General features: G+C 41.5%; 1 protein-coding gene across 2 annotated transcripts in view; it reads right to left on the bottom strand.

Moving 5' to 3' along the window:
* The window catches only part of MED30 (mediator complex subunit 30), a 37,861-nt gene extending 10,719 nt beyond the window's left edge, over window positions 1-27,142 (bottom strand). The window contains exons 1-4 of one of the 2 annotated variants that reach the window (XM_060243290.1): window positions 27,018-27,142; window positions 21,995-22,200; window positions 14,880-15,038; window positions 13,968-14,078 (exon numbers count right to left, since the gene is read on the bottom strand). In XM_060243290.1, coding sequence (XP_060099273.1) covers window positions 13,968-14,078; window positions 14,880-15,038; window positions 21,995-22,168 — 444 coding nt within the window. In that variant the 5' untranslated portion in view covers window positions 22,169-22,200; window positions 27,018-27,142. The remainder of the gene's footprint in view (window positions 1-13,967; window positions 14,079-14,879; window positions 15,039-21,994; window positions 22,201-27,017) is intronic. The other variant, XM_060243289.1, reaches the window with a different exon arrangement.
* Between the last annotated feature and the right edge of the window lie 648 nt (window positions 27,143-27,790).

The following is a 27,790-nucleotide window of genomic DNA, read 5'->3' on the forward strand; positions in this document are numbered from 1 at the left end:
GATAATGACTAGTCTTCAGTTAAGTTACTGTAAAGACAAATCAGTGGGCTCCAGATCAAATCAAGCCTGAACACCCTCAAGAAGCTAAAATTGATTCAGCTGGGGCTGTTGTACTTTGGACACATTATGAGAAGGCAAAAGTCACTGGGAAAGACAATAATACCAGGAAAAGTTGAAGGTAGCAGGGAAGACCCAACGGGAGATGGACTGATTCCATCAAGGAAGCCATGGCCCTCAGCTTACAAGGCCATGTTAAAGTTAACAACAGGGTAGTTTGAATTAATCCATCTCTTAGGGTAGTTTGGAGGACACTGATTCATAGGGTTGCCATAAGTCAGAAACAACTTGACAACACGACACACACGGTAAGGCAGCTTAGACATTCTTAGGGTAGATCCTATCCAGAATTCCACTTCATTAAGTTTGAAACCTTTTTCTAGCCTAAGGATTCTGCCTCCAACAGAAGATCCTAATGTTGAATGAACTCCTTCAATTGGATTCACCCCACCATAAACAAATCAAGTCTTAAAGAACCTATGACCCCTATTCACATCAGAAGATATGATCTCAAACAAGAGTACTTTAAAGGGTATCAATACAAAAGGTGATATACTAAATTATTTGAGGGTTCAAATACTCTCCTTTCCCCAACTTCCCCTTGGATGGGGAGCCAACGCTGCAGTCTTCCCAGTTAGAACTCAGTGCAATTTATTACATTAGAACTGAAGATTTTCCGCTTCAACCTTGGCTCTGAGCTCAAGGGGAGCAGAAAGAGGAAAGAACGTTGCGCGCACAGCCAAGAATAAGCCAGGCACGCTCTTGTCATGAACAAGCCGCAGCTTGTTCGTGACATCCTAATCCAATGTCTACGGTTTCACTCCATCTCCATAAACCCCCCGAGGGTTTGCATATTAGCCAGTGGAAGGCAAGCACCATAAAAATATAGTAAAAGCCATCTCGCATATGCATTCAGAAAGTCGGGATATAAATATTGTAATCAAATAAATTTTTAAAAAAGAAGAGCAAAGTTGGCATTTGGCAAACTTGCTTCCACAGGCCTAATTAAGCGGGAGAAGCTTCCCCGAGCGTAGCCGTGGCAAGCTGGAGCCCCCTTTTTAATTTTAAAAAAAGAAAAGCTTCTTTTGGCAAAAAGAAACTGACACGTTTTAATTATTCAGATGATGACAGCAACTTCTCAGTAGGCCTTCCAGATTTTATTTTCAGATTTGCCTCTAACTGCTAGCGCTGTAAAACAGCCCCACTCTTTGGGAAAAGGGAAGAAACACCCCCCGCCCCCGCCCAACCACACAAGCACAATGTGGTATTTCCAGGGCTATTTTTGTAGTAGGAACTCCTTTCCATATTAGGCCACACCGCTCTTATGAAGCCAATCCTCCAAGAGTTTACAGGGCTCTTTTTACGGGGCCTACTGTAAGCTCCAGGAGGATTGGCTTCATTAGGGGTGTGTGGCCTAATATGCAAAGGAGTTCCTGCTACAAAAAGAAGCCCTGAGTATTTCTATCCCCCATCAGCACCAGAACAGTGCTACTGATAGCGAATGAGCCAATAAAAATTTACAGCACTTTCAGATGCAATCAAACTGGTCTTAGGTCAATGTATGGATAATATACTGAGATCTGGCACCTGAGGGAAAATCATTTGCTTCTGCTGTACTACCTGCTGCCTAGGTGATGTGGCTTTAAATGTAGCACAAGCGTTGAATTAAAAAAGGGGGGAAAGCTGATGACAAAGCGTCATGCAGACTGGCTTTTAAGCAAAAGGCAATTATGACTTCCAGTTAAAGTTAATGCATTTCACTGCGTAATTGGATCAGGCCCTTTCATTGCTAGAAAAGCACAAATTAAATATTGACCCAGAAACTGTTAAGTACAGTCCACTTATGCAATGTGTGCTTAACAATGTTCCTAATTGACAGAAGTTGGATATTTCCGGTAACAAAGGGCATTTATTGAGATTGCTGCCCCACTGATAGATCTGTATCCAAACTGGGCCATAGACGAGATGATCGACAGAGACACAAAATGGAGATTAGGGAAGTCTCTCTACAAATTTGAAAGAAGTCTGAAAACTGCAGGAAAAAAATCTGAAATTGTGACCAGTATCCTGGCCTCTGAAATGCCACTCTTCAGTTTACAGCTTTAGTTCTGACCTTGCGGCAGTGGGAAGCACTGTCAAATCATAGGTGACCTGTGGCGACCCTGTAGGGTTTTCAAGGCAAGAGACATGCAGGGGTGGTTCACCATTACCTGTCACTGTGTAGTAACCCTGGACTTCCTTCTTTGTCCCCCATCCAAGTACTAACCATGGTCAGCCCTGCTTAACTTCTGAGATCAGGCTAGTCTGGGCCATCCAGGTTCTGACCAATGGCACCCTAAATAGCTTTGGTTTTCCTTAACTAGAGGCTATGGTTGCAGGCAGGGATAAATGTGCGGGCAGGGCTTTTTTTGTAGCAGGAACTCCTTTGCATATCAGGCCACACCCCTCTTATGTAGCCAATCCTAGTACAGGGCCTACTGTAAGCTCCAGGAAGATTAGCTACATCAGGGGTGTGTGGCCTAATATTCAAAGGAGTTCCAGCGACAACAAAAGCCCTGTGTGTGGGGATCCAAAAGTACCAGAATTCATCTGCTGTCTATTTACTCCAACTTGTCGTATGACGGGGAGAGTACAACTGGGGAACAGCTGACGGATATGAATGAGTGAACAAGTCCATTTAATCCATTAGGAAAAGCAACTATATTGGGGCAAACTAACCATCTGATCACAGCCTATCAGTGCAACACTTTCCTCGGAGCAAGTTCCAGAATCCTGAGTAGGATTCTGAGTAGACCTCTTTGGATTGCTCTCTGTGTGCCAAGAAAACCAGAGTATGGCTTAAATAGTGGTGTACAGCATACTCTTCTAAATGGTTATTAAAAGATAACAAGGATCGTTGCCAAGGAAGATAATGGAAAGAAGTACCTTTTCAAACACTTTTCAAATGCTTCCCAGCAAGGAAAAACTGAAATGAAGAGAGTAATTTCATATATAGGGGGGAAAGGGGTATTTTATACCCAAGTCAAAAGAGGAATATATATATTTATTATCGTTGGAATCTGCTGTAAGGGTTTCCATCTGTGCTTCTCATATATGACTGCAGTCAGGCTAAATTCCAACTAGGGAGAATTGTGGCAAGGTTTCTTCTGTAACACATTAATAAATATTCATTCATAGCCCACACTCTAGAAAATTCAAACCTGTCCTTTAAAAATTATTATTACTATTATTATTTTTTACAAAAATCTGGAGAGTATAACGCAGTCTTTTAAAAGTGCAAAGAATAGCTGGTCGGTACTGATGCTTCAAGGCACAAATCTCCATGCAGCCAGACTCCCTGCGCTAGTTCTCTGTTTGCTGAAGGAAGAAGAAGTTAGGCTCCATCATAAACATTTATGAAATTCCTTTTTACAAGATCACACCAAGGAGGATGATAAACAAATTAGCATTCAGCTACAACAACGAGGGCAAAAACATGCCATAAAGCTATCAATAAAGCCCATGAAAAACAGACAGTGAAAGCATATTAACAGTTAAAGACCGCATATAACTGAGGATAAATTCATGTTATATTAAATCTTTCTATATATGTGATGTTATACCATTCGGTTAGAGGAAATGGGGGGGAGGGGAGGGGGGATGACAGTTGCTTTTCTTTAAAATTCACATCCTGTAGTCATCTCTCCCTGCCATACGTCCCCCCTCCCGGTGCCTAGGCACACTGCCTGCGTGGAAAGGCTTTCATAACACCCTTTTTCTCACTAATTGGCAGTGACAGAAGCAGAAAATGTCAAAAAACTTCTTTTTTTTTCTTCTAAAGCTGAATTTCATCCCCCCCCCTCCAAGTTGACTTTAATTACTTAAATAGATATAAGCACAAAAGTGAGCCCAGGGTTGGCACCTTCAAAAACAAAACCACACAGCGGTTGCAGCATAAGCTTCTATAAAGTACAACCTACTTCATTAGATGTCTGGTTTATCCTCTGCTGCTTGTTTCTGATTCAATTCCAGTAGCATCTTAGAGCCCAACAAAATTTGGGAGGGGTAAGCTTTCAAGAGTTAAAACTCTCTTCGCCAGATTTCAGCTCTCTCTCTTCTTGGTTTCCAGGGTTCTACTGGACCCAAATCTAGCTCCTCTACCATAGTCCAATGGGGCTACCTTCATGAAACTTTGTTTCTGATGATCCCTTTGACAAAGTAACTTGAGGCGTCTATCTGATCTATGCTCAGAAAGGTCACAGACGCTACCTCTGGTGCAATACCCCGTCTAACCTGTAGAGTCTTGTGAGCAAAAATTCTGCTTTGTCAGCTATTGGCATTAGAGTTGTGAGCTACTGCATACATTAGTTTGTTCTGGGGCCATTTTTCCTGAGCCAAGACAAACGTGTGAGCTGGAGGCTAAAACACTGTGAGCCAGCTCACACTAACTCAGTTTAGAAGGAACACTGCTCTGGTGCTACATGGCCTTTTGTCTTCAGTATTCACATCCCCCTCTTTATATTCTGTATATCTGTCAGCTAAAGATAACACTTCCATGCCTCAGATGAACAGGCCCTAGTCCACGAAAGCTTATGCCATGCTGCCACCTGTTAGCCTTTTAAGAAGCTACAAGCCTTGTCCTCTTCTGTTTTCACTGTGACAGATTGGCACTGCTACCCTAAACAGAGTAACATGTTCTGTCAATGGACTTTGAACTTCGCATAGGATGAGACTGTAACCTAGCTTCCCCCTGGCAAATTGATAACGGCTACCATGGCAAAAATACCAACTTCAAGTATAGGCTAATGGGGTTTGAACTTGCTGAGACTGACGGGGAAAAGATCTTGGGGTTGTAGTGGATGGCTCAATGAAAGTGTCAACTCAGTGCGCTGCAAAAGTGAAAAAGGTTGTAAAACTCTTGTTAGGGATTATTAGCAAATGGACTGAGAATGGAGCAGCCAATATCGTAATGCCCCTGCATAGATCTATGTTGCAACCTCAGTTGGAGTACTGGGTACAGTTCTGGCCACCGTATCTTAAAAAGGTCATTGCAGAGGTGGAAAAGGTACAGAAGACGATTATGGGGTTGGAGCACCTTCCCTATGAGGAAAGACTGAAGAATCTGGGAAGTCTCAGTTTAGAAGAGACAACTGGGGGGGGGGGGGGGAAGAGACATGATGGAAGTTTATAAAATAATTGAAAACTTTTTCTCCCTCTCCCAAAGTACTAGAACTTGAGGACATCCAATGATGCTAATGGGCAGTAGGTTCAGGTGGACAAAAGTAAACCCTACTTTACACAGAGAATGATTAAAATGTGGAATTTGCTGCTCAAGGATGTAGTGATGGCCACAAGAATAAACAGTTTTAAAAGGGGATTAGATAGGTTCATGGAGCATGTCTATTAGTGGCTACTAGCCAAGGTGGCTGAGGGGAATCTCCACATTCAGAAGCAACCCCAGAGCCAGAAGGCAACACCAAGGGAAGGCCTCGGTCTCTCTGCCCTGTTGCTGGCCTTCCAGAGGAAATGGCTGGCCACTGTGAGAGAAAGGATACTGGTCTAGATGGACCACTGCTCTGATCCAGCAGGGCTCCTCTTATGTTCTTATTAAACTAAATTTCCTATCCAAATCAAAGAACATAATTTCAGACATATCTGTCCCACACACTCAACCCACAATGAATTGGGGCTTGAAGAACAGGCGTTCCTACTGGACCGTGCTCAGAGGCATTTTGCCCACATTTCCTCATCATATTCAACAATTTTCTTATTGTATAAGGACCTCGCGCAGCCTTCCTTCTGCATCAGTCATCGCAGGCTGAAGGATAAGTTGCGCAAATAGACAGCTCAACACGTTACCCTGTCAACCAATCTGGATCCTCATAATAAATGCTAATCTGTCAGCCGTATTCACTTGGATGATAATTTGCAATTGTGAATTTACACTGAAGCAGAAAATTCGATTCCATCTTTAGCATAAAGGACACATCTCCCCCCTGATATTCTGACAAAAAGGCACACATGCTTATCCTTACTGCAGACTCAATTGTGTTTTGTTAGATGTGGTTAATGTTCAAGAAAGGTGTTTGTTTTATTACTTCTTTAAGCACAAAGCTTCTGTTAGGCCATCAGGTTTCAGACAACACGATCCAATGCTTTTCAAACATGGCCTGACATGTGTTGGGCCCCAAGTGGATACCTCTGAAAGAAAGGCAAACTGTAGTCTGCTTCTAGACTGCCCACAAAGCCCCATCAACATGTCTTGGACTTGAACTGGGAACCTGTTAGCCTGTGGCTGGAACCTAACTAAGTGAACTGTAAACTGAATGTGCTCAGGCAGGCAGGCAGAAAAGCATCCACATTTTATGGCAGAAAAGCATCCACATTACATTATGCCAACTGCTATCCCACCAATTAAAAGAGCATGTCTGGTGGGCATGTGAGAGAGGGCCTTTTTGGTGGCAGTCCCAGGATAATAACTTCCCCCAGAGAGGTACACCTCGCATCCTTGCTTCAGATCTTTAGGTGGCAGTTGAAAATGGTTTTATTCAGGACAGCACTTGATTAACTGAGTTTTCCTATTTATTGGCTGACTTAAATTGTGATCTTTAAAGGATGATTTTCATGCATTTTTATGGTTATTTTCTGTTTACATTACGAACAGCCCTGAGTTCTGACTTCTGGGGTTGGAAAATGCCGAGCTGAACTGCTTCTCAGAAGGCGAACAGGCTGGAACTTCTGTTCGGGGTAGTGGAAGGCAATCTAATGTCTACTGCCTACTTTTCTCATCTGAGATCAGTCCAAGATATGCACAGGAAACTTTGAGATTTACCTTGGCTAAAAGGGAGTCCCGGGGAGGGGGGGGGCTCCTTTGAGGGGTCTCCGGAGAACAGTTGCATTTTCATCATCTGCAGAAGTTTCCAGAGTCATTTATTTGACATAAGCTCGACAGGATCCTAATCTTCTTTGATACTGCTAAACATCTAAAGCTATACAAGACCGGTGTTGATCTGGATAACTACAGAAAAGGTACAGATTGCTATCTTTCATTTCGGGACTAATTAAAGTTAAACAAAATAAAATCAGAAGGTGGGAAATTGAAATCTAGAAAGCTTGGAAGAAGAAGGGGAGAAGGGGCGAAATTTGGACTTTGTAAATTTAAAGGACAGTGCTAAAAAGTGGAAAGGAATTTATTGTTTTGTCTACTTGGGGTTTTGGAGAAAAAGCCCCATCGTAATAGATTTGCAGCTCCCACAACCAACACAGGAAATACGTCAAGTATCGTGAGATCTCTCTACCAGCGAAAACGGGATTTGGTGGCAAGCAAAGCAGGAAGTATCGGATGGAAAAGGGAAATCATTGAAGCAGCCAGCCTACTCTAAGACTATAATATCATAGAAAAACATCAGTGGCCATTGCTAGGAGGCTAAAATTTAAATAAAATTTTTAAAGTGTTCGGGACATTAAAAATTGGTGGAGCTGACAGAGGTGACAATTATAAGGTAAATACTATTGGACATTACTGTTAATAATCATTTTAGAAGCCTCTAGAGGAAAAAGGAAATTTTTTTTAAAGTGAGGCAGAAAATCGCGACCGCCATTTTGGAAAAAATAAAAACTTTAAAAATTAATATCTGAGCCCAGGAGGCTCTGATGACAACAAAATTAGGCTTATTGGAAAGAGCAAGCCTCACTCTTTTAAATCTGATACTTGAAATTTAATTTGATGAGGTCAAAATTTTCGGTGTTTTTACATGTCAGACCACAAGCAAACCCATGCAAGGACTGCTTCACTGGAGAAAATGCAGGACCAATTAGATGCAATGGAAGCCAGGATAATGAAAGGGATGAAAGAGATAACTGCTTCCAAAAAAGAAATTAGAAAAGATATTGAAGAGCTAAAAAAAAGATATAGAGGATCTCAGAAATGAGACTGTGGCGACATCAAAAAAAGTGCAAGAGGTGGAAGGGAGAGTGAAAGTACATGATTCCCCCTTGTTAAAAATACAAGAAAAAGTGGCAATTCATGACTGCAAATTGATGGGAGACCCAGATACGTCTGAGAGGAGTACCTGAGGATGAAGAAACTGATTTGAAAGAATATATAATAAAAATAATTGCAGAATTTTTGGAGGAAGATCCTGAAGGGACTAGAAACATGTATGACTATATGTATAGAGTGAACTCACTATATGACAAAAAAAAAAAAAAATCTACCAAGAGATGTGGTTATAAGATATATGAGAAAAGAAATGGTGGGAAAAATCATGAATAAAAACTTTGAAAAGACATTGATAGTGGGAGGCAGCAGAGTAAGAATTATGAAGGAGTTTTCAAGACAAGTGATAAATGACAGAAGAGCATATAAGAAATTGACAGAAAAATTACGGGACAATGAAATGAGGTATAGATGGATAATAGCTGAAGGTTTGAGCTTTGAGCTACAAGGAAAAAGGATTACAATTACAAGCACACAGGAACTGCGTGGATTTTATGAAGAACATAAAGAATTTGCACCAATTATTATCTTGGAATGTAAATGGACTAAATTCACCACAAAAAAAGAAAGGCAACGTTTCATTGGATTAAAAAGCAAAATTGCAATATAGTTTGTTTACAAGAAATACTTAACAAAAGGATTACAAATTTTTATGGAATAAGCAATTGGGACTAGAATGTCATTCATTGGCTGAACAGAAGAAAGGGGGAGTGATTTTTTATATTAAACAAGAATTGGACCCAAAATTAGTGTTTAAAGATAAAGATGGAAGATTCGTAGCGGTAGAAATATTAAATGCAAAAAAACCCATTGTTACTGGGACTGTATGCACCAAATGGAGCAAAGGATTCTTTTTTAAAAGACATACAACAATTTGATGAAGTGACATATGATCAAGTTTTGATAATGGGGGACTTTAATGGAACAATTAAGAACATACTGGATAGGTCTGGGGGGGGGGGAAATAATAAGGAAGGAAAATTGCCAAAGTCTTTTTTTTTAATTGGTCAAACAAGAAAATTTGGAGGATATATGGAGGAAATTTAATCCTGAAGTGCGGAACTATACCTTTTTTTTCAGCAAGACACGTTGTGGGGAACTAAAGATTTAGGCCTTATAACAAAGAAAATAGAGAAAATAGAGATTTTACCTAATATAGGGGCTGATCAAAACCCAATAATGTGGATTACAAAATTGTCTAAAAAGTTGAGAAGATGGAGATTGAATGAAGATTTACTACAGAAGAAATATTGACATCTCTAGAAAATGAAACTAAAGCTTTCTTCCAAATAAACGATAAAGAAGATATAGAATTTCAGACAGTGTGGGATGTTTATAAAGCAGTAATGAGAGGAATATTGATTACATTGAATAATAAAGACAAGACGGCAAAAGAAAAACAGATGCTGGACATTCAAAATGAAAGAAAAAAGGGGAACTGAGAAAAAGGCCAGGGAAAAAGAAAATTATGAGGGAGATTACAATATTACAAACACAAATGAGACATTTGTTAAATAAAGAACCGGAATGGAATTTGAAAAGATTGCAGCAGAAATCTTTTGAGGGAGCAAATAAACCTGGAAAATATTTGGCCTGGCAACTGAAGAAAAAGAGAGAAAATAAATTAATAAAATTGTGGTGGAGAGAAGAGAGGTGGTAGATCAAGAAGGAATAAAAAGAGAATTCTTTAAGTATTATGCCAAATTATTTAAGGGTGTTAAAAGAAAGAAAAGATGGAAGAGTATTTACAAAAGATTAAAATAGCACCCTTAACAGAAAATATGGGAAAAGTTTTGAATGATCCAATTGAAAAAACAGAAATTGAAGCAGCAATTCATGCAATGAAAAATGGAAAAGCATCTGGGCCAGATGGATATACAGCTAATTTTTTTAAAACCTTCAAAGAGGAGTTAATACCAAAACTTCAGAAATTGATGAACATGATAAGAATAAAACGGAAAATACCAAATACGTGGAAGGAAGCTGTTATTTCATTGATTCCAAAGGAAGATAGAAATGTCACAAATGCAAAAAATTATGGCCCAATCTCCCTATTAAATAATGACTATAAAATATACACAAGAATCTTGGCAGAACGGCTTAAACAACATTTGACAAATTTTATAAAGGAAGATCAAGTGGGGTTTCTCCCCAAAAGGCAAATATGAGACAATATTAGAACGGTTGTAAATATTGTAGAATATTATGAAAGACATCCAGAAAAGGAAGTAGCATTATTCTTTGCGGATGCAGAGAAAGCATTTGGTAATTTAAACCGGGACTTTATGTTTGCAGTAATGGAGAAAATGGAGTTAGGGGAAAACTTTATAAGGATGATAAAAGCAATATATACTGAACAACGTGCAAGGCTATGTATAAATGCAGATCTTACAGAAGACATGATAATTAGCAAAGGTACAAGACAAGGCTGTCCGCTTTCCCCACTGTTGTTTATAATGACTCTTGAAATTTTACTGATGCAAATCCAAGAAGTCAAAGAAATATAAGGATTAAAAGTAAAAGGATTTATTTACAAATATAGAGCATTTGCAAATGATATAATGTCTATAAATGAAAATCCCATACAAGTCACACCTTTGTTGTTAGCTAAAATACAAGAATATGGGGAATTGGCGGGACTTTGTATTAATAAAGAAAAATCAAAACTTCTACGTAAAAATATGCAAGTAAATAAACAAAAGGAATTGCAGAGGCTAACGGGTTGTGAAGTTAACTCTAAGGTAAAATATTTGGGTGTGGAGATAACAATGAAGAATATTGATTTGTTCAAAAATAATTATGAGAAGCTATGGCGTAAAATGGATGAAGATATGTTAAAATGGAATAAACTTAATTTGTCATTGCTGGGCAGAATAGCTGCAATTAAAATGAATATTCTACCAAGAATAATGTATTTGTTTCAAACTATCCCAATTGTGAAAGACAGTAAACAATTTAATAGACGGCAAAGAAAAATTTCAGAGTTTGTGTGTGCTGGGAAGAAACCAAGGATTAAAATGAAATTTTTAACGGATGCAAAAGAGTGAGACGGATTCTAATTACCAGATTTAAAATTATATCACAAAGCAGTTTGTTTAGTGTGGATAAAAGAATGGACGATGCTGTTAAACAAAAAACTCTTAGCGTTGGAAGGTCATGGAAATAAATTTGGCTGGCACGCTTATATGTATTATGGGAAAAAAGATGGATGATTTTTTCTCACCATTATATAAGAAATAATTTGCTAAATACATGCATGAAATATAAGAAACATGGAGATGAGAGAAAACAGTTATGGATAGTGCCAGCAGAAGTAATAAAAATAACAGCTGAGATGGGTGAAGAAAAGTGGTTGTCATATAATCAACTATTAAAAATACAAAGTGGCAAAATAGAATTGAAAACTGCTGAAGAGCTAAATAATAAATATGATTGGTTCCAAATGCAACAAATAAAGAGCTTGGTGGATAATGATATTAAAACGGAAGGAATAAGAAAAGAGCAAACAGAAATGGAAAGATTTCTGCTTAGAGACAATGAAAAATTAATTTCAAAACTATATAAATTACTTTTAAAATGGTCTACGAAAGATGAAGTATTGAAATCTCAAATGATTAAGTGGGCAATAAATGTAAATAAAGAAATACAGATGGAAACTTAGGAATATTTGTGGAAGAACTCTATGAAGCTTTCGACGTGTCATAGTATTAAAGAGAACTGTTTTAAAATGATGTATAGATGGTATATGACTCCTAAAAAGTTGGCAAAGATGAACAATAGGATGCCAGATAGATGTTGGAAATGTAAAAAACATGAAGGTTCTTTCTACCATATGTGGTGGACTTGTGAACGAGCAAAAAAGTATTGGCAGATGATTCAACAAGAAATTTCTAGGATCTTGGGATGTGAATTTAAAAAAATTGCAGAGACTTTTCTGTTGGGATTACAAATGGGAAAATTTCCAAAAGAAGACAGAACTATAATTTGGCACTTGCTTTCAGCTGCTAGGTCATTATATGCGCAGTTGTGGAAGCAAGAAAAAATACCAGAGAAATGGGATTGGATTGTAAAAGTTATGACATGGAGTGAAATGGACAAATGAACAAGAATCTTAACAGACTATGACTTACAAGTTTTTAAGATGGAGTGGAAAAAGTTCAGAAGATATGCAGAAAAAGAGTGGAAAATAAAAGGACATTGGACAATTTTTGATAATGATTAAGTCTTAGAAGGAAAAATGTAAATTTTTGTTGTTATTAGTTAAGGGTACCTTTTAATATTAGTATTATATGTAAATAACACCGGCGGGGGTCAAGTAAGGGGGGGAGGGGTGGTTAGAAAGTAATATGTGGGATAGATAAAAAGACGTTATTAATGATGCAGGAATAAGATATTGTTACTATATGTTACTAAATAAAAATTGTTTTAACCTTACAAACAGCCCTGAGTTCTGTAATGTAGGAAGGCAGCTAATAAATGTTCTGATAAAAGAAATAAAAAGAAAAATCATTCTCCAAACACAGAAATTAACAGGAACACACACCATCAGCAAACACTAGGCAGGAAGAAGACTTTACAACAGCCAGACCTGGCTATCCACATTTAAGGACCCTGGGGCTGGTGAACGCAGTCTTCCAGCTGAAGTTTCTGCCCACAGCCCTGGCATGGGACTCACACAGTGTTTGGGCCTTATTTTTAAGGTCTGCCCCTTGGTCTTCCAGTAACCCATATAAGCAACTAACATATTTACCCACAACCATTAGTTCTTAAACTTAACACAGGCTGAACAACACTCATACCATTGCTCATCATTTTCAAGAAATAGGAACATGCAGCATTAGCTGCAGAAGCAGGAAGAAACCCAGTGACTCGAACCTGTGTCTCTCCAACAGTCAGAGATGTGTGTGTGTGTGTGGGGGGGGGGGGTCTTACTGCTTCTGCAGCCGACAGAAACAGTAAGAAACCCAGTCAACCCAGGCTGCCCCCCTTTCTTTACGCCTGCCCCGACCTGAAAAATCCTGGCTATGCCCCTGAAATATTACACTGTTGAACAGGTTTGATAATGGTTGTCTTATAACCCACCTTGGGCTCACTTGCTGGAGAAAAGTTAAACATTTTTAAATAAAATAATGCTGTACAAAAGTGTGGGCTCGCGAGACTCATGGGGGAGGGAATCCCATCCTCCTCCACTTTCTTGCTGGGCCCAGCATGGCTTCTGGCGTTTATTGCAGCAGCTGCCTGGCCCAACATGAATCCCAGGCTCTGCCACAGCTGCTGCTGAGAGGCAGTTTGGTGTAGTGATTAAGTGCACAGACTCTTATCTGGGAGAACCAGGTTTGATTCCCCACTCCTCCACTTGCACCTCCTGGAATGGCCTTGGGTCAACCATAGCTCTGGCAGAGGTTGTCCTTGAAAGGGCAACTGCTGTAAGAGTCCTCTCAACCCCACCCACCTCACAGGATGTCTGTTGTGGCGGAAGAAGATAAAGGAGATTGTGAGCCACTCTTAGACTCAGATTTGGAGTGGAAGGCAGAATATAAATCCAATATCTTCTTCCTGAAATCCTCTGCGGCCACCAATGACCACATTCACTTCCTTCCAGGAACTCTCTGAAATCAAGATATCTGCTGTGGAGCGTTTGCCTGTCTGCCCTGGAGACAGCTTGAGAGGAAGCAGGGAAACCTGAGGGAAATTTAAAACACCCCCAATATATGTTTTGAGGTATGTCAGACTCTCTGCTAATTGGGGAGGCGGGGGGGGGGGGGAGTGTGTGTCCCAGGTTTGTAGAAACATCTGTTTTGGATAAGCATGGTCTTGATCCACAGATTTAGAGATCCACAGATATATAAATGTGAATCAAAGGCATATTTTAGGCTGTCCAAGTAAACTTCCACAGGGCTGCATTAGCTACATACAAAATGTACATTGCTACCTTGTTCACTTCCATGATTTCCCTTCTCTCTTCGCTAGCAAAGTGAAGCTGACTGGCTACTCCACGGTCATCGTGCTTGGAACCATCTTCTTCAACATAAGGAATGAGTTGCTAAAATGAGAACACAGCTTTTTATAGAAAACAGACCAGCAACTTCTTGGAATATTAGCAGTGAAGAATTAGTTTTGTGTGTCCTTAAGGAGAGAGGGTAAGGGAGAAACAGAGTTTAACACGATACAAATGCATAGGAACTCCGGCGTTCGTATTGCATGGTTAACTGTTTTTAGATATTTTAGGAAATTTGATGGCTACTTTTTTGCAAATACTTAATTATTCTTTAGAGCTTTAGATATATTATTACATAAGTAAAAGGTTAAAACATGCTGAATTTAAAAGCCCTTCGGTTAGAACAAGGAACAAAAGAAAACGGTTCTCACTATGGGTAGAACTATGCATTATGTGTAATTTCACATTCTTTTGTACTGAGTTCTTATTTTTATACAGTGCAGCTGCTGGAAGAAACTATAATTTTAAGGGAAAAACTAGTAATGGGGGGGGGGGAGTGGTTTCTTAACCCTTTCCCCTTGGCCTCTTCTCTTGCTAAAAATCATCCTCCTTTCCTTGCTTGTTTTTACCTGCCAGGGAAAACTGGCTGTGTAGCTAAAAAATTTCCACAGTGGGGCCAAAAGCAGGTACCAAGGAGGCAAGGGGATTAAGCAAATTCCACCATACAAGTATTCTTCTTCAAACTGCAGCTCCAGCAGCTGCACTATATAAAACTGAACAAAAAGGGTTGATTTTAAAAGGATTATAGAAATACATACAGCATCCACCCTATGCCTTCACATTATAAAAGTATAAAGCCCAATTCGAAAAATTTACCTCGACAGGAGATACTTCTCTCTCACTTACCTCTATGGGAATAGGATCAAGCCCTGAACAGTTCTCGTTGCATTTGTCATACACTAATCTCAGCTTCCTAAATAGTATTGAGAGTTGGCGGAGGTGCTCTTGCAGTTTCCCTAGCCTGTCTTGATATGTCCCCGTATGATAGGTTACGCCATTTGGAAGCTGGAAAAATCAAATATTAAAAAGAAAGAAAGAGACAATAAAAGCCCAAGTCATATTTTGTTCATTTTAAAAAAGAAATTAATATTGAAAAATTAAACACCAATTATCTTTCTTTCAGCTTTAAGAGTTCCCAGTGGGGCTTTTTTTGAGCAGGAACACACAGGAACACAGTTCCGGCTGGCTTAGCATCAGGGGGTGTTGCCTAATATGCACATAAGTTCCTGCTGGGTTTTTCTACAAAAGCCTTATGTAACATCAGGGGGTGTTGCCTAATATGCAAATGAGTTCTGCTGGGCTTTTTCTACAAAAAAAGCCCTGGTTCCTGGAGATATGCTAGTTGCAGAAATCATATTCAGTAGTTATTTATTTTTGCGTCACCCTTCTTCAAAACAAGAACACCCATAAGAGATAAAAGTGCACTAAGAAGTAGCCATTAAATATTAAAAACAGCTGCTTCAAAAGTTACCAACTTATTTGAAAGGCATCTCTAAATGAAATACTTTTAGTTGAAACCCCTCCCCCCAAGTAGGCTAAAAGCAGTTAAGAAATGGTGGGTTTCTTATGGATTTTTTTTATAAGACCAAAGCCACGCCTGCTCCTGGGAGATGTTATCCAGCACAAGAAACAGGAACCTGAAAGATCAAGAGGGCAGGCAGCTTTGTGTAGAAAAGTACAGTATGGAGTATGCGGGAGCAAGTCCATTTACATCAGGAAAAATGCTGACTACTTGTGTGCACAGCCGAATCAATCCATTGCCGTACAAAATCACTCAGTGATTTAAAATCTGTTGTACTAATGTACATTCCCAGAGCAGCAAATGTTTAGAAACAATGCAAAAATTAAAAACAATCATAGTAAGTCCCCTATGACGCCAAATCCAGGTCTCCCATTGGCTTAGGACTGCAGTAATCAACTTTTGGCCCATCAAACTTTCAATCAAATGCACTTGCGTGCCATTGGCTGACTCCACCCTCACTCACTGTTGGACCCAGGAAAGAGAAGGATTGGGCGGTAGCTGTTGCTAGGCAACTGACAGAAGCTATTGCTTCTTTCAGTAAAATGCAACCAAGCTTGGTTCTCTCAATAAAAGTGGGGAGAGGCCCTTTTCAGCCCTATTTTGGCCTTTGAGGCAGAGCACTTTGGGCCCAGTCCTGACTACAGTTGCCAGCTCCAGGTTGGTGGGATTTTTGTGGTGGAGTCTAAGGAAGCCAGAGTTTGGAGAGGGAACATACCTTGACTTAATATAATGCCACAGAGTCCATCCTCCAAAGCAATTATTTTCTCCAGTATGGGGAGAGAGATCTGTTGTCTGCAGTTCAGTTGTGATCCCAGGAGATTTTCAGGCTCCAACCTGGAGGTTGGCTACCTTAGGCCTGGCAGCACCCTCTGGGTGATTTGATGCCACCTGACTGGCATGACTTAACTAGGCCTGGCTGCTTGCTCCTGTTCAGCAGCAGCCCCATGACTGCCAGACTGACTTAGCAGTTGCCAACTCCAGGTTGAGAAATTCCTGGAGATTTGAGGGGTGGAGCTTGGAGAGGATAAGGTTTGAGGAGGGTTGGGATGTCAGACAGGTACAATGTCATAGACTCCACCCTCCAAACCAGCCATTTCCTCCTGGGGACTCACTGTTGCCAATCTCCAGGTGAGGGCTAGAGATCACTCAGAATTGCAACTGCTCTCCAGATTGCAGAGGTCAGGTCCCCTTGAGGTGGGGGGAGGGGGAAGTGAATGCCTTCATTTGGGTGGGGGGAGGGAAGACAGTAAGGGGGGGGCACTCATCAAGAGCCTCTTTCTAGAGTCCATTGTATTTTTCTCCAGAATGGGCCTTATTCCTAGTTTATTTTATTTACTTTTCTCCCCAATGGAGATAAAGCAGCTTATATTGTTTACCTCTCCTCCATTTTCCCCTCACACTGAGACTGAGAGGGTGTGGCTGGCCCAAAACACCCAGCAAGCTTCCATAGAAGAACACCTGATTTGCACCTGAGTCTCCCAGATCCTAGTCCAAAACCCCTAACCACTACACTGGGTCTCAATCACTATTAATAAGTTATTACAATAATTAAACATAAACATATGAAACATATGAAGCTGCCTTATACTGAATCAGACCCACGGTCCATCAAAGTCAGTATTGTCTTCTCAGACTGGCAGCGGCTCTCCAGGGTCTCAAGCGGAGGTTTTTCACACCTGTTTGCCTGGACCCTTTTTTGGAGATGCCAGGGATTGAACCTGGGACCTTCTGCTTCCCAAGCAGATGCTCTACCACTGAGCCACCGTCCCTCCCCTAAATTATTACAATTATTAATAAAATATATCTCACCTTTCTCCCCAATGGGGACCCAAGGCAGCTTACAGTCTTCTCCTCTCCTCCTTGTTATCCTCACAACAACCCTGTGAGGTAGGTTAGGCTGAGAGAGTGGGACTGGCCCAAGGTCACCAGAGAGCCTACGCAAGTGAGGATTCGAACCTGGGTCTCCCAGATACTAATTCAATACCTTTAACCACTACAACATACTAGCTTTTATAGTAACAATAATAGCAACAGATACAGTTCTGTTTGGTGCTAGGGAGGCACTTGCTCAACTGCTGATCTTTATATCTTCAATGGGTAAACCATTCTCCCCCCCATGACTCTGGGGTCAAAAATATCCCCAATTCCTCAGAAAGACTTTAAGTTATAGGCTATCACCTTCCTTCTTTCCAGAAGGTTCGGCTTGATACAAGTTCCACCCAACATCACATAATCTATTCAAGCCTGCCTGGCATTCCACACCACACAGAGATAAGCACCCCCCAGGACTGGAGCCTGAAACGCTTTCCCCTCCTTAACAGCAAGCCTGCTAAAGATCTCTAGCAGGACTCAAACGCTTGCACCTGCTTCATATTATATCGGTCAGTCCTAAAATATGGCTTTGAGTTTTAAACTAAAGGGGGGGGGGGGGGACTGCGACAAACATACACTCAGCAGGTCCACTTAAAACAACAGTTAAAAGTTCCCGGGGGAGCAAACAAAATATCCCAAACTAAGGAAAACGAACCAAACGTTTGGGCAAACAACATATCTCACCGTGGCATCTTTTTTAAAAAGCTGGCAAACTTGGTGCCATGAGAACAACCCTCAAGAGGTGTTCCCAAGCTTTGGCATTACAGCCGAAAGGAACTTGCACAGTACTCAGGATCTTATGCTTAGATCGTTAGAACAAATAAGCACCCCCACTCTGTTCAGTGGGATTTATTCCTATGTTTAGGATCCACGTTTAGAATCAGGATATTACATGTAAATAAATTCCACTGAGCTCTCCAAATAAATATTCTCTGAATAACTGTGTCAAAAAAGATGAAAGTAAACCAGATAAGCCATTCTCTCACACAATCTCATTTTTTTAAAAAGAAAGCACTGTAGAAACTTTGGTGCTAACATCATCATTTTTGTTTGGGAGGATAATTGTGGGAGGTTACTCATTTTTCTAAGAATTTGCATTGCAAAGACAGGATCAAAGAAACTACCAGATGTCAAAAGCTTGTAAGAAATGCTGAAAGGGAGTTAAACAAACAAACGCAACATTTCAAAACACTCATCCCCAGGGCTTTTTCGGTAACAGGGAACTCCTTCACAACCCCCTGATGTAGCCAATCGCTCCAAAGCTTACAGTAGGCCCTGTAAGAAAAGCCCTGTAAGCTCTTGGAGGATTGGCTACATCAGAAGGGTGTAGCCTAATATGCAAAGGAGTTCCTGCTACAAAAAAAAGCCCTGCTAATCTTTCTACAAGTTCATAACTTATATTTGATTCAGTGAGTAGATTTACCTTAGTGAGGGCTAAACACAACTTATCTTTTTAAATACCTGACTTGGATGGCCCAGGATAGCCCAATCTCGTTAGACCTTGGAAGCTAAGCAGGGTTGGCCTTGGCTAGTATTTGGATGCTAGACCTCTAAGGAAGCCCAGAGGAAGGTACTGGCAAACCGCCTCTGCTAGTCTCCTGTCCTAAAAACCCCACAGCCTGGCGATAAATTGGCTGCAGCTTGATGGTACTTTTGCGGCCCCATGGCACAGAGTGGTAAAGCAGTAGTACTGTAGTCTGAACTCTCTGCTCACGACCTGAGTTCGATTCCGGCGGAAGCTGGATTCAGGTAGCCAGCCCAACGTTGACTCAGCCTTCCATCCTTCCAAGGTCGGTAAAATGAGCACCCAGCTTGCTGGAGGGGAAGTGTAAAAGACTGGGGAAGACAATGGCAAACCACCCTGTAAAAAGTCTGCCGTGAAAACATTGTGAAAGCAATGTCACCCCAGAGTCGGAAATGACTGGTGCTTGCACAGAAGATCTTTCCTTTCCTGATGGTACTTTACACACACAGTCATAATAACTCAATGAAGGCCATCTACAGCAAGGTAAAAAGAACACAGTCCCTTGTCAAAGATCAAGATCTATTCTAATTAAAGAACGCATTTTTTCACATACGGCAGCTTCTGACAACCTCTCCAGTTCAGGGGGAAAATGTAAACTTGACAAATGATACAATTAAATGATACATGTTCGTGAAAGTATGGATCCTACTGAACTCACTAGTACTTATTTCTATGTAAACCTGATCAGGACTGGGTTGTACAACTGCAACTGTATCTATAATTTCTGGGAAATAATTTCTATTAACCCTCTAGAACATGTTTCAAAGTAAACCTGTCACGATAACACTGCAAGAGAACTTTAGAAGGTTATAATATCCTGAAGGGTTTTGTTTTGTTTTTACAAGAAAGATACTTTTGATATAGGGAGGTACATTGTGAATATTCAAAATACTGAACTTGATGGAATTTCTGGAATAGTGTCATGGATATGGCCATGTGGATCCAAGCTACAGCAATCTTGAGGCTAGGCTACTGTAACATTCTCTACATGGGACTGCCCTTGAAAACAACTCAGAAGCTTTGGCTGGTATAAAACACTGCAGCTTGATTACTATCGGGAACTGGGCAATATGCACATATTGCACCTATGCTGAAGTTGCTTAACTGCTTACCAATTAAATTCTCAAACTCTGTTAAAAGTTATTACCTCTTTCATGTCTTGGGACTCTCATATCTGGGATTCTGGGGAGAACCCCCCCCCCCCTCCCAGTTCTCCCAAAAAACACATTTGAGAATACATTTGAGATAATGAAATATACCTGAAAAAATACTGATTTTTTTTTTGGGGGGGGGGTTATATTTTTGGTTTGGGGAGATCCAGGGGTGGAATTCTAGCAGGAGCTCCTTTGCATATTAGGCCACACACCCCTGATGTAGCCAATCCTCCAAGAGCTTACAGTAGGCCCTGAAGGTAGATCTAAATGTACACCCTTACTTGGAAGTCTCCCATCCAAATATTAATCAGGCCTAATCCTGCTTAGTTTCCAAGATCTGATGAGACTGGGCTAATCTGGGCTATCCAAGTCAGGTGGGTGGGGAAAAGCTTAACGATTTGGGTACAAAGCCAGGAAGGGCAGGGTTTGGGGAGGGGAAGGACCTCAGCAGGGTACACTGCCATCCTCAAAAACAACCTTTTCTCCAGGAGAACTGATTTCTGCCATCTGGAGATCAATTGTAATACCAGTTCTCAAGACCTCACCTGGATGTTGGCAACCCTAACAACACTAGAGTCAATGGAATTAGGGAAAAGAACCCAAATTTTCCTACTTAGGTAAGATATAAGTCAAGGTATGTTGATAAGGTAAGTTGAAAAACATACAGGTCCCATTCTCACCACAGTTCATCCTGTTCTAACTTTATTAAAGCCAACTGCCTTAGAAGGCTGTAACTTTGCTTAAGATGGCATTGGCAGGTTCTTGTTAGCTATTTGTTTATGATGACAGAAACTTTTCATTATATGTACCATTTACTGATTGATCTTTAGGGCTACACAGACGCAAGTTCCACAGAGATCAGTGAACTTCTTTTCATAAATGTTAAAGATTCAGGAATTTGTGAAATCCTTTTACTTCTCCATTTTTTCTCAGTGATGCACAAACAATATCACTTTGCAACTTTGATATAATATCTAAGATTTTGTGTAAACTACAGCTTAAGCAGTCATACATATTAAAAATAACATTGAAAAGAACTGCTGTAATTATGAAAAAATAAGAACTTAAATTTAAATTTTGAATTGTTAAATATTCTCTTTAAAGCAATTGAAAACAAGGATACTTTTATTAGTGCATTAAAAAATTGCATGGTAACCAGAGTGGAATAAAAACAAAATGAAAATGTATATAATTATTTTAAAACACAAAATAAAGTTTTGGAAAGGAATCTGTTGGCAGGAGCCAAAATAATTGGGAGAGAAAAGGGGCAAGTTTTACAAAACCATCAACTAAGGATTGATGTAACTGGTTCTGAGATTATCATGATCATATGAGGATTGGCTGCTATTACCAAGTTCATGGAAGTCAAGAAAGAGCAAAGGAGGAAATTTGTAACGGAGAGAGAGAGAAGCAGAAATAATTTTATATATAGCTGGTTGATTTAATGTAAAAGATTTGTTGGTACTGATTTAAATAATGTTCATGTTCTGCTTTGCATTTTAAAAAGCCTTAAATATTTCAAAAACCCATTATTCAAAATTCTTGGTCACCAGATTATCTTAAACGAGGCTTCTTCGCTTCCAAACATGAAATTCTTTCTCTACCTGAAGCTCTTCTCTTTATCCTATTGTATCTAGGGCTTTTTTCCTGGAAAAAGAGGTGCCGGAACTCTCAATGGGAAATGAAGGAGAAACACATGCATGCCCCTCGGGAACTTTTAAAACATTATTTGAGAATTGTGTTTTCACAGAGACTCCAGAACTCCGTTCCACCATGTTCCCCCAGAAAAAAGGCCCTAACTGTATTCATTTTAGGGGTGGATCCCAGAAACTCCACAGGAAACTAAAATGGTATTAAGGGGGAAGGTATTGTTACTATTGATGCTCACCTGCATATTTCTCAGTAACTGGAAGATCTCCATGGTGCGAAATACAATATCCTGCACAGTCTCTTGGCCAATGCGACAGAGAGATGCAGTGTTCACCTCCCGAGCGGCTTGAGACTGGGGGCCAGAAAATGGTCCAGGGGGCATGCCTGCTCCTGCGAGAGGAGGGGTGGACATTGCTGAAATCTGATGCACGTCGCAGGATCAAGCTGTACAAAGAGAAGAAAACAAGCATCAGAAATTGGATACATGCTGGGTAGAAATAGAAGGGTATGTTTAACTACACTGTTCTTTTCCCCACCCACACGTGTGAACAAAACAAATTACGATACAGTTATGTTCCAGTCGTATGCACTGAATCTAAACCAGCTCTGATTCCTCCAGATACAAACTCTCAACAGAGTTCTCAATTGCAAACATTACTTGCCTTACTATACATTTCTCATCATATTGGACCATCTTACCTGTTTGGTGTAGCTATGGAAAATCACTTATAGATGCACGTGTACACTGTGCAACCCTCCAAGAAGCTTATTTTTTAAATTCTCATTCTTTGCTCCTGCCATATCCCATTCCAACATTCAAAAACAGCATGAATGTTCCTGCTTTTTTGGCTGAAGCCAACTAATAACCATAACTATAGAATCCTACCGCTGAAATAAATGTTAGCAGGTCTATTGAATATTCTTTAAAAACTCTGCTTTATTGAGGATCGGAAACATGGCTCACATGGTTAACCATCAAATTCTGCCTAGGCTTTCAGGTATATGGGAAAATAGCTACAGCTTTTAAAAGACCATTAGAGCAGAGGTTCCCAAGCTCCTGGTCCCATAAGAACATAAGAGAAGCCATGTTGGATCAGGCCAATGGCCCATCCAGTCCAACACTCTGTATCACACAGTGGCCAAAAATTTATATATATATACACACACACACACACTGTGGCTAATAGCCACTGATGGACCTCTGCTCCATATTTTTATCTAACCCCCTCTTGAAGCTGGCTATGCTTATAGCCGCCACCACCTCCTGTGGCAGTGAATTCCACATGTTAATCACCCTTTGGGTGAAGAAGTACCTCCTTTTATCCGTTCTAACCCGACTGCTCAGCAATTTCATTGAATGCCCACGAGTTCTTGTATTGTGAGTAAAGGACCGGTCCTGGACCGGTCTGTGGCCTGTAAGCAGCCGGGCCACCACTCCCTGCCCTCCAATACCCCCATCGCTGCCGCTGCCCCCTGCCCTTTGGAGCAGCATGGCCGCTCAGTCACAACCCCTCCCACACACCCCTCGCAGCCACCACCAGCGTCCATCCCCTCCCTTCCTTTCCCCAGCGTCCGAGCCATGGACCGCCCCCTCCCCCACCCACGCGATCAGAGGAAGCTGGGAGGCCCTACCCACTTCAACAAGGCCCAGCCTGATTCAACGTTGTCGGAAGAGCAGGCGGGAGGAGGAGGAGTTTCACCCCTCTCTCCCTTCTGGAGGGGGAGAAGCCTCCTTCAGTGTGCTAGAATCAGCCCGGCCCTCTCGTGGCTTCCCTCTGATTCCATATGGAGTGGGGTGGGGAAGGGGCTGGAGATGGGGCTCAGCTCTACACCGGGTTGGTTCCTGCTGCCATTTTCCTCTCCATCAGGTGATCGGTGGGGGTAGGTGCCTTTACACAGCCTGGAGTGGGGGGCAAACTAGGCGAGACACCGTGGGAGGAGGGGGAGACAAACGCCTAGTTTGCCCCCTCTTCCCTTCCCCACCCCAGGTCACTTTCAATGTCTGGAAGGGCTTGGAAGACAACCCTATTTGCTTTATCCCCCCCTTTCTGTCAGGCAGTCTCTTTCTTTCTTTCTTTCTTTCTTTCTTTCTTTCTTTCTTTCTTTCTTTCTTTCTTTCTTTCTTTCTTTCTTTCTTTCTTTTGCAGGCAGTCTTTTCCCCATCTTCCTTCCTTCCTTCCTTCCTTCTTTCTCTTTCTTTCTCTCTCTCTCCCCTCCCCCTCTCTCTGTCATTCTTTCCCCCCGTCTTCTTCCCCTGTGATCCTTGTGCTTTTTCTTGATTTTTATTTTCAAAATTGCATTGCAAAATCCCCCTATTCTCCAACCTTTCCTGAACAAAATATTGCAACAGTTTTAAGCATGTTTGTACATCATTTCCTGTCTCCACCCCCAAATTTTAGTGGGCCATGAGGGAGAAGTGTCAAAATAACCAGGTCATTGGGGGGGGGGGGAGTTTGGGAAACCCTGCACTAGAGTATTCTTTTTAAAGCTTATTTTAAAAACAGAGGATTTTTTTTCTAGTTTATTTTAAAAATAATAATAATAAATTTTAATTTATATCCCGCCCTCCCCACCGAAGCAGGCTCAGGGCGGCTTACAAGCAGAGGATTTAAAAAGCATTAAACAGGCTCCCACAACCCATCTAATTACAGAGCCTCCTGGTTTACTAACTGACTACTGACATCTTAACTCTCCATTAATTGAGCCCTGTGCTATTTTTGGGTGAGAACACAAAGTGATCAAGGAGCAGTGCCAAAATCCATGATGATGGGAGTGAGGAGACATTTTCAACACCATTTAAACATGGCTTGGCCTATCAGGCATAAATGAAGAAACCGAAAAAAGTCTTGAATTGTGGATTTTTGTTTGTTTATTTCTATACTTCCAAAGTAACATGCAAAGAGGAAGAGTGCAATTTCTCCTAGTTAAGGAGGACAGTGGCACACCCTTATCCTCCACATTAATAAATCCTTCACATCCCCACTACCTTGTCGTCATGAATGAAATGAAAAATGTGGGCGAGAAACTGGGATAACCAAACTATAGCTAAAGGACACGAAAGGGCAATCCCTCTTGAATACACAACACATTCACAGGCACCTACACACCACTGGCTAAGTTTCTGCCATCTAAAATAAGCAGTGGCACTTATCGCATCAGGCTGGAAACCATCCAAGTGAATAGGGGAACTGGAAACCCTTCATCTAATAGGTTGCAAATCTGTCCGGAAGAAAAGAACCCTACTGGATCAGACCAATAGTCCTTTTTGTCCAGCATCCTGCCTCACACAGTGGCCAACCAGTTCCTCCGGATGGCCAGCAACAGGATATAGACTCTGAAGCCTTCCTCTGATGTTGCCTCCCGGCTGTGAGATTCAGAAGCTTAGTGCCTCTGAATGTGAAGGTTCCCCTCAGTCACCATGGCTTACCCTCCTCTTTCAAAGCTGTTTACAGCTGCGGCCATCACCAACACTGAATTTCACTTGTCCCTTTGTCGCCCACTCATCCAGTTTGCAGAGGTCCTCTTGGAAGCACCCACTGACATAAGGGTTTGCTCTTCATGTGCTCAGGGGCACTAGGTTTCCAGATGGCTAGCCCAGAGGCAAGAGCTTTGCACTTTGCTTTGGACCGCTGCTAGATTTTTAAGTTGCTTAAGAAAAATAATGCACTTTATTCTTCATTTTACCTAGAGAGAAAGAAGCCACCTGGCAACAACAGGGCATAGAGGCTGAGGCCTTCCCCTCATGTTGCCTCCTAGTACTGGGATTCAGAGGATTTGGGACTCTGCATGCGCAGGTTCCCCTCAGCCATCAATAAACTTATCCTCCATGAATCTCCAATCTTCTTTTAAAGCTGTTTATTCTTGTGGCAATCACTACATTCTCTGGCAGCAAATTCCACATTTTAATCACTCTTTGTGTAAAGGAGTATTTCCTTTTGTCCCTCCTAAACCTACTGACCATTGGATGCCCTTGAATCCTAGTATCTCGTTCTTTGTCAACTCTCCACCCCATGCATCATTTTATAAACCTCTATCATGTCACCCCCTTGACCATCTCTTTTCTAAACTGAAAAGCCCTATAGGGAAGGTACTCCAGCTCTCTAATCATCTTGGTTGCCCTCCTCTGGACTTCTTCCAGCTCTCCAAAGCACTTCTGGAAATACAGTGACCAGAACTGTACTCAGTAAATCAAATAAATAAATCAACTCAGTATTGCAAATGAGACCACACCATAGATCTGTACAGGGGCATTCCAATATCAGTCACACAATCCCCTTCCTAATAATCCCTAAAATATCCAGATGGTACCTTCCCACCCTTAATTGCAATTATTGCCCATTATTGCAAATCCCATTCTCTGCTGTCAACAGGAACAGTTCTCTGCCCTCCTCTAAGTGACAGCCCTTCAGATACTTAAAGAGAGCCATAATGTCCCTCCTCAGCCTCCTCTTCTCCAGACTGAACATTCCCAAGTTCCTCAGCCATTGCTCATAGGGCTTGGTCTCCAGGCTTGTGATCATCCTCATAGCTCTCCTCTGCACCTACTCCATTCCGTCCTCATCCTTCTTGGCCTCCAAAACTGCACACAATACTCCAGGTATGGCATCACCAATACCAACATAGCAGGACTAGGATATCTTGCAATTTGGATGCTATGCCCCTGTTGATACACACCAAGCCTGCTTTAACTTTTTTTTCTTTTGGGAGCTGCATCATGCATTGAGCTATCCCCTAGGTCCCCAAGATCCTGTTCCCTTTCAGCCTCACCAAGTTCAGACATCAGTAGCCTATACTTGAAATCGAGATTTTTTTTTTTTGTCCCGATGTGCATCATCTTACACTTACCTCCACTGAACTGCATTTGCCTCTTTGTTGCCCACTCACCCAGTTTGTGGGAATCTACCTGGAAGCACCCACTAACACGGGGGCTTGCTCTTCACACGCTCAGGGGCACTCTTGTTTCTAAAGCTTAGACTTTCTAGACAGCTAGCCTACAGGCAAGGACAATTTCATTTTGCTTTGGACGGCTACCAGATCTTTAGGTTGCTTAGGAATCATAATGCATTTAATTATTTATTTTACCTAGAGACAAATAAGCAACCTTGCAGTGACATCACAGCGTGGTGGAAAATGACTGCAGCTTTTGAAAAAACAGAAACAAAACACGGCCTCGCCTCGCACCATTCAGAAACTATTCATCAAAAGACAGAACAGCTGAACGAGGGGGGGGGGGGAATCCGTCCAGCGGATACGCGACTTACATGAGCCCAAAAGAGGGGAAGAAAACGATCGTTCACCCGTCTGCAGTTGCCCGGGAAACCGAACGACTGACTCCGGAAGAAGACACCGGAAGACGGAAATGGCGTAATGGCAGGACACAACCATAGAGATGCTGAGACGAGAGGGGCAAATATAGGAAAGAGGGATGGCGGGGAGGCGGGGCTTAAGGGGAATGGGCGGGTCCAAGGAGCTTTGGTGAACCGCGATTGGCGGGAAAGCATTGAGGAGCGCAGCTGATAGGGTGAACGCGAACTTCTTACCTGGCTGACGGTAGTCAGGGGGCCGTTTCTTTTCGCTTCCTTTGAACAGCAGAATGTGGAAGTTTTAGCAGGGGAAGGTTTTCCCCAGCATTGGTAGGAAAAGCTTGTTTAATTTCTGTTAATGACATCTCTTACCACACACCACCCCCAATTGTTCTCCCTTCGGTTTTTTATCTTAACAACAGCCCTGCAGGGTAGTTTCAGGCGGCAGAAAGTGACTTGAAAGCCAGATTCCTCAGTCCTGGGCAGAGTCACTTATTGATTTGCTCCATTCATAGTCTGCCTTTCTTACTGAGGGCTGCTAAGTCCAGTTCAAGAAATATCTGGGGACTTCGGAGGTGGAGCCAGGAGACTTCGGCGTGGAGCCAGGAGCAAAGTTATGACAAGCATAAATGAACTCCAAAGAAAGTTCTGGGTATCACAATTAAAGGGACCGCGCACCTTTTAAATGCCTTCCCTTCGCTGGAAATAATGAAGGATACCTTCTTTTGAGG

Source organism: Heteronotia binoei, chromosome 7 (assembly GCF_032191835.1).
Source record: "Heteronotia binoei isolate CCM8104 ecotype False Entrance Well chromosome 7, APGP_CSIRO_Hbin_v1, whole genome shotgun sequence".
NCBI classification, from domain to species: Eukaryota; Metazoa; Chordata; class Lepidosauria; order Squamata; family Gekkonidae; genus Heteronotia; species Heteronotia binoei.